We start from the raw sequence: 14,680 nt of genomic DNA, 5'->3' as shown, positions 1-14,680 counted from the left end.
AAATATAGAAATAAAATTTTACGCCAAATGCGTAAAAGTTGGCAGGTATGCCAATGGTACAATGCATTGAAATGAATGTGGGGCTTAGCGTGACATTAACGAGGCTGCCGAGTATTAATCTTTTCGCAAAATATTTTAGAGATTGGTTGACAAAAATAAAAGCTTTCAACATTTTTGGTATTTTTGACAGCATTTTAAAAGCCTCGTCAACAGTTGAATTATTTACATGCATTGGGATGGAAAATAAATTTAAAACAAATTTTGAAAAGCAATGAATCCTACATTAAGATACAAACTTAACTACCACAGGAAGAATTTTTTGCAAAAAGCTAAGAAAGTTGGCAGCCATACATTAATGATTCTCATTTTAATGATTTAAATGAAATTTTTTATAGCAACTAAGTCCAAAAAAAAAAAAAAAACCATGCTACGCCAAACAAAAGGTTTCAAAACAGGAAATAAACTGATACATATTTATTTTCATAAAATATATTCTCACAACATTAAAAAAAATAATAATAACAACAGCTAGAAGAACTTAACCCGCAACAGACATTTTAAGAAGATTTTAAATAGAATAATTCGTTACATAGAGTGGGATTGTCTAGGGGATCTAGTAGAACAAAACTTGAAAATCATCATTAATAAGATTGATAAAAATTAAAATTCGAAATATTATAGAATAATGTTTTAAATATAAGGAATTAGTGAGATTTACCTAGTAATAAGACCAGTTCCAAGCCATGGGTGCAAAAAGTTATATGCCGCAGCTTTATCAATATTAGTATTACTACTTAACACAACCTAAGGGAGAAAAACCTCTTATGATTCATTCAAACGATATATATATATATATATATATATATATGACATGAGCCGTGGCTTTTCATTAATCATTATTTTGTGGGTTCCAATTTTCGTAGTCATATTTTAATTATTTTTAATATCCTTTTCTATAAGGATGACAACATAATGAATTTTCTATGCTATTATTGAGAAAAGAATAAAGAAATCTATTTACAATTTATATACAAACGGAGCAGAAGCTCCGGGACACATCTTTACCGTTTCATTTCCAAAATATAAGTGTACACTTTTTTAACGTAACATATGTTCATGTCATGTGATCTATGAAATCCAGATGTTAGAACCGACGTCTGGAAGATCTTAAGACCAGATGGAGATGAACTAATATCTCAACATAGTCTTGATTTTAATGGGAATTTGGCATCTTTAAGATATTTTTCTGCGCTGTGTGGATTCATTTTACAAATAAAGATTTCATCGCTATTCAACGGAACTTACTATATACGCGAAGGGCTAAGTTAAGTACTTGAAAGAGAAATTTAATGTTCTCAGAAACCAGATAAGCTTATCTGCAGATAGATATAATTCTTTTTGAGTTTAGTCTGAAAAGATATTTATTATATATTTATATATATAAAAATATATAGATGAAAATTTTTAGCATATAAACATTTGTGCCCAGAGAGCAAAGGAAAATGAATAAATGAAGATAGAAAATTCATCTCAAGTCTTCAAAAACTATTTCGTGACTCTCCAAGTATTCGCCAATTTTGTGGTACGAAATCTGATCTTGCAATGTTTTGCAATAAATAACATGTAATGCTTTGCAATTTTTTCTAATGTTCGCGCAATTACAGGAAACAGTTGAAATAATGGGAACATAAAAGAGCTCAGAATTTTTAGATTTTGATTTCTGAGTTGGCGTAGGGTTTAATGGTATAAGATTCAAAAACGGACATGCTCACATACCGATGCTGAAGGTGCCAAAGTATTGTTAAATTTCAAATTATGTTAAAACATTAAATAAGACAATAGCTATTAATTAAATAAGTGATAGTAATTAAAAAAGTAGTGAAGGCTGAGTTGAGATAATTTCATTTAAACGAATTAGCTTTTATGTAACGAAAGATTATAAATAATAGGCATTGAAATAAATAATACATTCAAATCTATGTCTAAGTGAGTTTGAAAATTAATTACATATTCTTTTTAACCTCTTATTTTCCCGTCAGACATAATTTATATCCTAATCTATTTAATTTTTTAGTATATACAGCAATGTTTCGACTTGATGCATTATAACCCAGCTATTAAATTAATTGAGAAATTGAACTTTACTTTCCACAAGAAAAGAAATATTGATAAACAACATTTAATTAATAGGTAATAGGAAAAACAGCATGCATAAATTTCTTAAAAATGAAAATGTAAGTTAAATAAATGCTAAAATCAAAATTGTAATAAAGTATGGCTATGAACACGTGGCATTATGAAACGTCCCTAATATCAATAATAACTGCGAAATCGGTTTTCTTTTGAAGTTTAAAAGTGGTTTGCGGAATCGATACTGATTGAGAAATTCAAGCTAATTGCGTTCTGAAATTATGAATTTCATAGTAGTAACACATCTCCTATTCCTTAACGCATTAAATTTAGTACTTCATTTTGATTACAGAAAGCTTAACTAATCACTGATTTTTCTATAATTCTTGAAAATTGAAAGTATTACCCATTGGTAAAATGGGTTTTATTTTGGGTTTGATGGCGTGCGCACTTTATTTTATACGTCATCATACTTTTCAACTGTGTTCAAGAGGAATAGTAAACAGTGCGCATGCGTCGTCATTGCATGTGTTCCTATGGCAACCGCTGCTATTTGATAATTTTCCTAGAATTCTTTTTTTCATCTGCAGTCATCCTTAATGTATTTACATAATAATAATTTAAAGTATTTTTATATTCCTTTTATTATTAGCTTATAATTACTGTCTTGACGGTGATTTTTTAATATAAATATGAATACTGAAGAAGGAAAAGTATTTTGGGACGTCTTGAAACACGTATTTGAAAACCAATCCGACGACAAACATCAATTGAAGCAGTTTTGCAACCATGATTTGAAATATTGTGGCGTTTAATGGAGTCAAACCAGAGACAACAAGCAATGTGCTGGATGAAATGAAAAATTTCTTAATAAACAGTGAAACGGATTTTAACACCTTCCTTCTCGCTCCCGTGAAACTGACGGGGTGAGGTTTCGCCCTCTATTTCTCGCTCTCGTGAAATTACCGGGCTGGAGTGTTCAGTAGTAACGCGCCAATAAGAATAAAAACTAATTAATTTCTTTTGCCCGGAAAACATTTTATTTCTCATTTTACACACCAGATGGCAGTACCAGGATATTTTTAAGGTAACTGAAGATAATTAGTTTATTTTAAACTAGATGTCAGCACTGATCAAATACGTGTATTTGACAAAATAGGCACTTTTATGACCGTTTTCTTGAAAATTAACAGATCGTTAAGGGGTTAAAGAAAGAATTAAGTGCTGTTCTTAACACATTTTATCCATTATATTTCCTTTATTTTTCTTCAATATATTTCCTTTCTTTTTTAAAGAAAAAAAAATATCAATAATATTGTTACGCGCTTAATTTCAGCAACAGTATATTATTTTCTATAAACTACAGTAAATTTATTTTTAATTTAGCCAGTTATCTTAAGTTACGCTGCTGTTTCACTCCTCCCCCCTCTTTCATTTTTAACTTTCTTCCTGAATTAAGCAAGAGATCTTATCACACAGTTGCATCATTGATTATGAACACTTTTCTTCTTCGATATGACTGTTTTGTGTGTGGGTATGTATGATCAAATTTTATGGATGATGTTTTGCTATCGATTCACGAACTAGGATTAAAAGAAATCACTTCTATAGTTTCCGGTTTGAAGAAAAACACAAATGTCTTTGTCGAAATGAGCGCTTGAAAAATCCGTTCCTTTTCAAATAGGACGCATAATCCGCATAGATGATTCATTGAACCTAAAGAAAAAATAAAATAATTTGCGTTCAAAAGCAATTTTTAAATAATATGATTAACATTTTAATTGAGTTAAAAACAGCAAAGAAAAATAAAATTCAGATTGCATTGAGCAAAAAATTAAAATAGTTTTTGTCCTTTAAATGAAACTATGTAATAGTGTATACCAAAACGTGCTTTATTTATATATCGAAACCAAAATTATCCATCACATTAGTTCACTCAGTATTAAAGAACATTGAGACAAAATTACTTTTTTGGACAAGGCGTTTAAAAATCAAAATTCCAAGTCGACAATGTTGTCTACATTTCCGGGAAAATTCGTTTCTTCTCTAGAAAATATCCAGGTAGAGAAATGTCCATAAAATATTTGGATCTTTAGAATTTTTGCCTGGTTAAGATGTTTACCGTTATAACTTCATGACTTAACCAGTTACGTTTGTTCTTTTCATATTCTATTGAAAACAAGAAAAATATTAAAAATTTATCAAAATTAATAATTTGATTTTCAGCGTTGTGCTCACGTTGTTAATTTTTTTTTTAGCTGCAGGCACTGAACGTATCGTTTTTCGCCATGAAAGAGCCGGAATTGTAGCTCATTTTGCGTTGCCTGGTGCGCACTCAGCGACCAAAGTCACAGAGGCGAGTTACGTTCGCTACATTGCCACAGATACCCGTTTATAGGGTGGGCCACTTTCACACATCTCACCTAACAGAGTGAAACATCCATGCCTTGAGTGGGACTCGAACCAGCAGCTTCGCGTTTAGGCACGCTAACCGCTCAGCCACCCGGCCAGCAAAAATTAATGATTAAATGCGAACGCGTCATCAAAAACATAGTATTTAATACACTTTTTTTTTCTTTTTTGAAAATAAGAAAGTGTAATTTCCGGTAAGTGCTATTTGCTGTCTTAACTTCAAACGAGATTTGCCGGGGAGATGTCATCGATTGAATATAGAAGACACATCATGGTCAAAAATCCCTTAAAAGACAACAGATTCATTGCGTTTGAAAACGAGAGATATTTTAGGCTCTTAAAAGCAACCTGCTCTTTTAAATAAAAAGCAGTAGAGAATGTCACATTTAAAAGCAGAAGAGAATGTCACATTTAAAAGCAGTAGAGAATGTCACATTTAAAAGCAGTAGAGAATGTCACATTCCACCAAGGCTTACGATAAAGAGTAGGTAAAGTGAAGGTTTTTGTTTAGTTTTCCTCAGCATAATGATATTAGTCAAGTTGCTAAACTTCAAATCATTATTTCCAAGTTTAAACTCACGTGCGGATATGAATTTGAGATCGGTAGAACATTTATAAGCAGCATTCAATTCATATTTTCAACTTCAAGTAAAAATATACTTACTACACAAAATATAATCGAAACCATACTGAATTTTTTTAAGGATATTAAACAGAAAAGAACAGAAAAGGAGAATTTGCGAACATTGCAGACTTGGTATGGAGTTCTTAGTCGTTTCGCCTAGCTTCAACTTTTTCATCGTAGAAGCTAGAAGAATAAATGCTAACACTTAAAAAAAGGTGAAAATTATGACCAAACTAAATGAAAAAAATTAAACTGTAAACAAGAAACAAGAGTTAGTAATGAAAATTTTTTAATTTTTTATATTAAAAATTTCTCCGTCATAGACAACATGAACTGTTTCCAACTTGATCAAAACTTTTATCGCCTTTTAAAATTTAAGTTGATAAGTTTAAGCGTTTTACTTTTACCAGAAAATTCAACTAATGAAAGAAATTAATTGCTTTAAAAACTGTGTAAGCTTAGAAATTAAACCAGCTGTCTCAGATCTCTCTTAGGAAAAAAAACCATCTGGTTCATATTAAAAATAGCGCAAATAAAAAGGAAACAAGGATAAAATTAAAAAGTAACATAAAAACCCTTCATTGCGCTTAATGATAGAACATGTAGGTACAACAGTTTTTTTTCTTCCTTTTTTTATTTCCTTCCTTTTTTTAAAAAATAGCTACATATTGGGTAAAAAGCACTATTTTAAGTAAAGGAAGAAATATCCATGCGAATCTTAAAAATGTTCTTGAATCAGATTAAATAAGTCTTCTACTGGCGGCAGAGTCAGCCAATCTGGTATACTTCTCATATAAGCTATCATCGAAGCTAAACCTCCCTGAAACGTGCATTTCTTGTCTCTATAGCAGCAGACGGCCTCAGATTTTGTGGTGGTGGTGGTGGGGGAGGTTCTTACAATAGACAAACTCTCTAAAAGTTTTGTCTTCATGCTATAGAAGAACGTTATTTATTTAATTCATGAAAGAAAACTCATCATAGTTCTCTTACGTTCCGTTACTTAGCATTATTTTTCAAAGTTTGCAAAATGCAGGGTCATCGACCAACCAGAATAAAAAAGTTATTTCATAATTTCTTACGTGTTTTGTTACATATTTTAATACTAAATAGCCATTATTTTACTTCATATTATAACCGTTGTTGAACAGCAGACCCAATTTTTGGGTTTACGACTACAAATGTTCACCTACGTGGCCTTGTAATTTTGAACCCAATGCAGAAGATGAGGGAACTCCTGGTTCAAGTATTGGGAGAAATTGTACCTTCGCGGAGGACTTTTTGATGGGACTAACCCACATTTGCGTTACATGGAGAAGAAGACCACGAGAATTTCCCATGGTTAGCCTGACGGCAAGAGGACTCTAACCCAGGATCCGTCTACAACTGACAATATTTCCCGCTAGCACTGTGTTCGAGGCAAGCCGAAAACGGAATTCGTATCGACCAGGCATCGCCGGGCTTTGACCCCGGTTCAACTCATTGAACGGCGAACGCTTTATCCCCTGAGCCATCGCGGCTCAAGTAGCCTTTATTAAAATTATGTACTGAATTTTTAAATAAATTATGTAATCATCTGATGAAGGTGGTCGCAAAACATTACAAAAACTGTTAATACCAGCACCAATTAGCTTACACCTTTTAAAATTCCTAGAGTCGAACTGCCCACTATCATATGAAATTATTAAATATATTCATTGGAAATTTATAGCCGCTATAACGAGTTGCCAAACTGCTCGTTGAGCATAAATATTTATACAAACTGCCCAGCGCCCTGGCAAAACTGAAATATTAAACTTGAAAGTTAACAACTGAAGATATTAAACTTTTCAAGTACAGCAGTGAGTTTCCGAATATCCTCTTATGGAATTTCGTTCATATTTCAAGGAAGATGTAGAATCAATAGCAGCAGAATTCGACTATTAAAATCCTTAAAACCTAGGATACTTTTTTGCATATTAACCTATAGCCAACAGTAAAAATTGTTTTTCGAAGCCGAGAGAGTTAAAATTGTTTTTCGTAGTCGAGGAAAATAGAAAAAAAAACACACACACACACATTTTAAATGCTTTAAATTTTTAAAAATTCCTATTTGGTGACATTTTTCCATCTAAATGAAAACTATCAAAACCACTGCCTTATTTTCAGTTTTTTCAAATTTGTATGAGCCCAGAAAATACAGCATTGGGGAAGTTTTTAAATATTGAAAAATTAGACCACAAACGTTTTTCATTTTCCCAAAACTGTGGTTTTTCTCTATGATGTTTTGCGCCCTTTTCAAAATAAGCATTGACATGAATGGCTTTCGATAGGCTAATCTTGACCTAACAATCACGAGTATCTGTTGCAAAGTCACAGCAGTTATAAAAATAGCATATTATTCGCAAAAAGCATCATTTCATATAACGAGGGAGCCTTCGAACAATAGCCTCAGGCCACGTGACGTTATTTCAATCGACGGCTGCAGATGCTTTGATCTACAAACGTTACTAACCAAATTCTTATCATATATTCGGTTCTGGTATTTTTGTTTACACCTGTTGGGGACGGTCTGTCACTTGGAGGTTGCACTTCATAGCTTGAAATTTGCATTTCTTTGAAGTTTAGTGTTAATCTTCAATGTTTACTTTTGTATAAATAATAATGGCGTCGACTGAGTGCAAACCTGAAAGTTCTGTAAATAGCCCTGTTACTTTTTTTTTCTTTTCTACCAGACGTTTCTTCCGACAGGTTTACAAAACCCTTAACCGTATAGTCCACGCCTGGCCACAGGTCTAGCTCACATAATACATAGGTGCATCACATTAGTTTTTAAAAAAAAACGAATAAAGAAAGTGTAAATGAAAAACAAAATTTTGAAGAAAGTTACAATAGATGACAGTAATTAAGAACTTAATGGATAAGTAACATTGAAAGATGAAAAGATCAGAGTTGCTACATGCATGGTATGAAGCGCTCTCTAAGAGGCTGTAAAATAGGAATTTTGAAATACTTGGAGAAAAAAAAGGTAATTGAATCTCGTAGAAGAAAAGAAAAGGAGTTTTTAGAGTTTCTCTTTAAGGGGATCAATTCAACTAGAGTTTGTGAATAAGAAAGTTTTGAGCATTTCTCATGGAGAATTGTGAGTTCAACTGAAAGTTCGTGAATTCAAAAAGAATAAATTAAAGTTTTGAAGTAGTCACTGACTATAAGAATGTAGGAGTCACTGAAACTGCCGGGGTGGAGGCGCAGAATTTTGAATCGATACAGATCTCTGTGTGCAAAAATCGCACAGGAGGATAAGTTAATGTGGATTAAAATTTGATCGAAGTGCGGAGAGTGCAGTCTTGTAGCTTGGGCAATCTGCAGCATAAGCTGGGTGATGGGGATTGTGTGAAGTACCAAAGTACGTATTAGAGTGCCAGCAGTTGATGCAGTGATGGGTGTTTGAATTGCATTCGCTGGAGTGATGTTGGCTACCACAGGTCACGCATGTTGCGAATTCCTGTTGACATTGATGAGTCTGGTGGTCAAGACCTTGACACCATGAACATCTCCTGAGGATTAATCTTTTCTTAACTATGCACTTATTCTGTCCTATGAAGATGAATCTAGCCGAAAGGAGATTAGTTGCGAGTCTATGGGAGACGTTGACTATGATGTGGTGTTTGTCTGTAGCTCTTTTATGAGGTATGGATTTGACGTATTTTATTACGTTATTGTTGCTGGGTGTGTTACAGTTTCTTTGGTGAATATTAGCGATGTCTGTGCCATCGAAGTGAGCTGGTGCATTAAGTATAATGAGTGGAGTAAGGCGATGCTCTTTATCTTTTAAGAGGAGTTTGTTTTCAATGCTTTTTGTCAAATTGACCTTATCATCTTGGAATTTTATTTCAACGAGATTCTTCGTTTTGTATACTTTTTTCACAAGTGGTTTTGGATTAGATTTGTTTATGATATTTATTATGTCGTCAGGTTTGGAGCCATCTTCTGTGGTGACCATAATGATTGGGACAGGAGGACGTGTACTCATCAGGGTCTCACTGCTCAGAGGGCCGCAGCAAGTGTTCTTCATGTCAGCAAGTTGAACGGAAATTGTCTTGATTTGATGTTCTAAATTCTTCAAGTTAGTGGAGTGTTCGACTTCGTCAGATCGTGGCTGTTTGAGAGAAGTTAAAATTTGATTCTGTTTGTTGAGAAGTTCTCTAATTTTGTGGACGGTGTCTTGACAGACCTTTCTCTGGGGTATCGGGAGTTTAAACTTGTTTCCGGTTTTGTAATCTATGCTGTTGATGAGATTTGCGAGCAGTTTATCCAGGTCATCAGACGGATCTAGGAAGGGCCAGTCTGAAGTAAAGGCGTTGTCAGTTGGAGTAGAATTAGGCGATGATGAAATCGAAACAATATGTTCCTGTTCGCTGTTACTGTTGATGATATGTTTGCATTGTGGATTGATTGATGCTGATTCTAGTAGAATGTTGTGGCCGGTAGAGGGATGGCCAAAAGATGAGGAATGCTCAACAGAATGCCTAGGCTCACCGTAGAAGAGTGGAGTTGAGCTGACACCTCTCCTATATGGTCTTTCAGTTTTCTTATGCATTGATGGCGTGGGGAAATCTCCACGTGCCTTGGGTCTTGATACACCACTTTGTTCACCATAAGTTTTCATGTCATCTATGTTACCAGACGAGGACATAATGCAGAAATTAATGGGGATAATGGGGAGTGAGAAAACAAAAGGGAAATTGAAATTTTTTTGGAAAATTAAGCAAAATGAGAAAAATGGCAGTGGTGAGTCATGTTCCAACCTCCGCGGGTTCCTTGAGATGTTAATACACTATATTTAGATGTGAATCCGATGCTCCATTGCAAATAATAATAATAATTATTATTCTTTTAATAGCCCTGTTACTCATGCCCCTATTACTATTGTATTTTTTATCGTTTATTCCTATTATTTTAATTATTTACCTCATATTTAATGTGTTATCGTTCATGGCCATCTTAATTATAATAGTTAGTTTTTGGTGTGCTTCCTATACATTATTACATCGTGCCTGTGATCATCAATATATGCATTGTTCACAGTGAGTGGATGTCCAAATAATGTCAAATGCCTTTAGATTCCAATAAAGGAATCTCTGCAGTTTTGTCGCAGTGTTATTACTTTGCAGCCTATATTCTTTCTCCCTGTGGGGAGCGACGAGCTATCTCATAGTTGGAATATCATAATATCCACAGTTACAATGTAAGAAATGGCCTTGTGGAGACAATGAGGCGCGTTACAACCAATGAACAGTTATAGGGCCGGTATAGCTACATTGGTAGGGCACTGGGCTCATGTACAAGAGGTCGTGGGTTCAATATGGTCTCCATAGCTTGGTCAGGAGAAATAACCAACGTTTGGACCCCTTATAGTTAAATAAAATTTTTGCACATATCGCTATATATCGAGAACTTTTTCAGTAAATCTTTATTATTTTTTATTCTTTTAATTAAGAATGGTCGTAAAAATTTTAAAATGTAAGGTTATACACTTTTTTGTGTCATTTTTAAATGTATATAATTTTACACGGCAAAATTCAAAATTTGAGTCGAAATTGAGATGAGAAAAAAGCGGGTGAACAGTTCTTGAGAAAATTAATTTTAAGAAGTCAGATATTTAAAATTCGAATCCTCAGAAACTATTTAACAGATTTCACACAAAATTTGTATTTTGCTATGCAAAATTACATACTTTAAAATTATGTAAGAAACTGAAAACCTTAAAATTCAAAATGTGTTCGACTATTATTTAATAAAATAATAAAAAATAATAAGTATTTGCTAAAAATTATTTTTTCATCATAGAATTATCTTTGAATACATGAATCTTACAACTATGTGCAGAAAATTTACCATTTGGAATATAAGTCCCCGAGACATAGTGAAGTATTCTACAAATAAATCGCTCTCAAAAATCCAAATCCGTTGACAAAAGGTATTTTTATTCAGAAAAAGCTCGTTTATGTGTCAGATTTCGTAACTTAAATATCTTTTGCACTGATTCATCATCGTATTTGAGGTTACTCCCTTGAGCCATTAAGAATGAGTCCCAGGAAGTCAAGCTCCGATCATTAGATCAAAAGTTACTCAGAGGGTGGTCCGTATTTTTGATTTTTTTTGGTGCACTATATATCGCTGGTTCAAAACTAAAACGACACTTCTGCACTCACTTCTCATTCAAATAACATAAGAAGTGAGTGCAGAAGTGTCGTTTTAATTTTGAACCAGCGATATGTACAATCACCTCATGATCCTTGATCCTAATTATATGCATGCCTTAACTCATTTCACATTTCATATAAGTTTGATTTGTTTTGGATAATTCCTCGGAGTATACATACATATATATATATATATATATATATATATATATATATATATATATATATATATATATATATATATATATAATTCAAAATGAATATATATATTCAAAATGAAGAATAAAACAAAGAAAAATTAAAGACATATGAAAAAAGGGGGAAATAATAAGTAAAAACAACAGTTTAAAAAAAAAAATGGGATGAAATTTTATTTAAAAAACCGGAAAAAAAAAAGATATAATCTTTTCAGCAGCCCACACGATTATATCCGTAAAACAGAGTGCTTTCTGATATTGTATCAATAAAGCCAAAGCAAAATATATTAATACAATAGTGTGAGGAGCACTCAAAAAAATTTTTATAAAAATTACAACAAATAAAATAGAACACAAAAAGTAAAAATAAGTAAAAAATAACATGTAAAAACAGAAAATAAAATAAAATAATAAGAAAAAACAGTAAAAATGGACTATAAAGCGATTAGCGAAATCAGATCAACTTACATGAACGGAAATTTTTCAAGAATGATTTAAAAATGTTGTTTTTACTTATTATTTCCCCCTTTTTTCATATGTCTTTAATTTTTCTTTGTTTTATTCTTCATTTTGAACTTATCTAATGGGTTCTGTTTACTTGCAGCTGAAGCGCAATAAATGAAACTTATTGTTTTTCTTAACTTTCTTCGTGTTTTCTTGTATTTATTTATTTATTATTATATATATATTAGATTGTGTGTTACAACTGTTTTACAGGCCGCTCTTGTTTGTGGCCATTCTATATATTATATATGCTAGAGCAAAGGTTAGTTATTTTCTTGAACTGTGAAACGATGAATGTTCGACCCATGGCTGACGGAACCTTAGGACATATTGAATGAATTTCATTCTTAATTTTGATCACAGTACAGATGGATGAGTTCACAAAGCACAATACTGTGTCATCAAAAGAGCTATAAAGTTTTCAAAAAAAGTTCCATATTCAGGAGACTACCAAAAGGAAAAGAAAGCTTTAAATCTATTTGTATCATACGATTACCGACAAGACTTAAAATATTCGAATTCAGAAAAGAAAAATTCATATTTTTACAAGTTTGAAGATAATCCATTTTTCTCAATGCAAATTGTTCAAATTCTTAATGATTAGAATAAAAGTTTTTGCTCAAATATTATTTAGATACATTAACATCTTCTGAAAGCGCTATTTATTAACATCTTTTATAAAGTTAATAAAATTTTGAAAAGAAAAAATTACAAACAAATGCAGATTTCAATTTTAAAAAAATTCAAAAAAACTTACCAGTTTATTTTTGTTTATTGAACACAAGTTTAAAGGTTTGAAAATAAAATAGTTTAAAGCAATCGAAATATTACAAAACAATTTTTTTATGAAAAAAAAACTTTTTAAGTTGAAAAAAATAACGTTGATTAATTATCCATGTCTTTTTTCAATGATTCTCAGCTTTAATAGGTTTCAGATTTCTGCTTTGATGTCATCTTTAAACTGTCGATGCGAAGTCTTTAGCATAAAATCATTCCTACTCTGCTCTGTAAACTTTTCTTGAGGCATCAGTCACGATTTTCATACAAAGCTCACCTAAGTATTCAGTAAAATTTTTTTAAATATATTGTCTCAACTGCTAATTCCTGTGCCACTATCAGATCAATGAAGCAAAAACTTCCTCATAACTTTCCTTTACTTTGTATTAATAAAAAAAGTATAGAAATTTATGACTTCCATTTGAGTCTGTTCAAATAGTACGTAAGAACTTGAAAGAATGGGATATCAAGGGAGAATTTGAACACTTTTGTTTTAAGCACAGCTTTATTTAGGTCAGGGATGGCGAACCAATGGCACGCGCGCCATTTATGGCACGTGACACAATATTCTGGGCACCCCACCGATCACAAAGTTCACTATGAAGCATATTAACAATTAAATTTTTTAAAAAGTAAGTAAAATAAACAATTATAAACAAAAACATTTACAATTAATGCCAATGTTATTGTTTTATAACTATAAAAAACAAGCTAACAATAAATAACTAGCAAAAAAACAAAAATTGCCAGTCCTGCTTAAACTAGCATCTTACAACCTAATATAAGTTATTAGTCCAAATCTGAAACAACAGAAGTCACACTAATATTACTTTAAGTTAAATTACGCGTATAACTGAGACATTGCAAAAAGTTTTTTTTTTCGTAGTAAATAAAGAGTTTTGAGTTGATAGTATTTAGTATTATTATTTTCCCAGTAATCACGAAGTCAAAATTATTTGACGGCACGTCTATGACCTCATTAAACAGTTTTTTGATAAAATGGCACGTTGGTGCATAAAGGTTCATCACCCCTGATTTAGGTCATGTGAGATGCATTTTAAAACAGCTTTCTAATTTTAGAGTAGATGGCGCAATCGCTAAGAAACTGATAATAAAAAACTTATCACGAACAGAAGTTCAATTAAATTCAATATTCTATCTTCTTTACAATACAGGGTGTTTATAAAGTCCCTGATCCATTTTGATGTTTAATAACTCATAAAATAATAAGGATAGATTAAAATTAATAACATAAATGGTTAGATAGACTCAAAAAGTTTCATGACCCTTGTCAATGAACTTCCACGCGTATTCCACTCCAAAATAAAATTAAAATTAAAGAAAAATTAATATTTTCGCGATTGCCTTTTGTTGTCGATTTGATTATTTCAAATTAGTGTCACATGTCAGTTTAAAAGTTTTGTGTACAGTGAGTGAAAAAATCAAGATTTTGGAAGTGAGTACAAAAAAATATAAAAATAAAAATAATATTTTTAAAAACCACGTTTTTGTAGTGGAGAATAATAATTAAACAACAAAAATTTGAAAAACGGAAATCGTAGGGCGCATGAAATACATAATCGCATGAAATACATAGTACATATACACATACATATACACATTTTCTTAGTCATACACATGCGCAACCACATCCACATGCATATACACAAACATATTCCACATCCACATTCAGATACAATTACAGATATGCATACACATATTCTCATAAGCACACATACTGTTACTGTTATGTATTTCATGCGCCCCACGCTTTTCGTATTTCAAATTTTTGTTTTTTAATTATTATTCTCCACTACAAAAACGTGGTTTTTAGAAATATTATTTTTATTTTT

The 14,680-nt window shown here is 32.0% G+C and overlaps 1 protein-coding gene across 1 annotated transcript in view; it reads right to left on the bottom strand.

Annotated features, from left to right (window-relative positions):
* Positions 1-13,280, bottom strand: part of LOC107448963 (cytochrome P450 4V2) — a 33,733-nt gene extending 20,453 nt beyond the window's left edge. The window contains exons 1-4 of the mRNA XM_087152261.1: positions 12,808-13,280; positions 5,207-5,350; positions 3,734-3,846; positions 719-804 (exon numbers count right to left, since the gene is read on the bottom strand). Coding sequence (XP_087008387.1) covers positions 719-804; positions 3,734-3,846; positions 5,207-5,342 — 335 coding nt within the window. The 5' untranslated portion in view covers positions 5,343-5,350; positions 12,808-13,280. The remainder of the gene's footprint in view (positions 1-718; positions 805-3,733; positions 3,847-5,206; positions 5,351-12,807) is intronic.
* Positions 13,281-14,680: the final 1,400 nt, after the last annotated feature.

This window comes from Parasteatoda tepidariorum, chromosome 9, assembly GCF_982258835.1.
Source record: "Parasteatoda tepidariorum strain Cologne lab strain chromosome 9, Ptep-v5.0, whole genome shotgun sequence".
NCBI lineage: Eukaryota > Metazoa > Arthropoda > Arachnida > Araneae > Theridiidae > Parasteatoda > Parasteatoda tepidariorum.
Note: the sequence above shows the minus strand (reverse complement) of the source record. Positions and strands in the feature narration are given on the sequence as shown.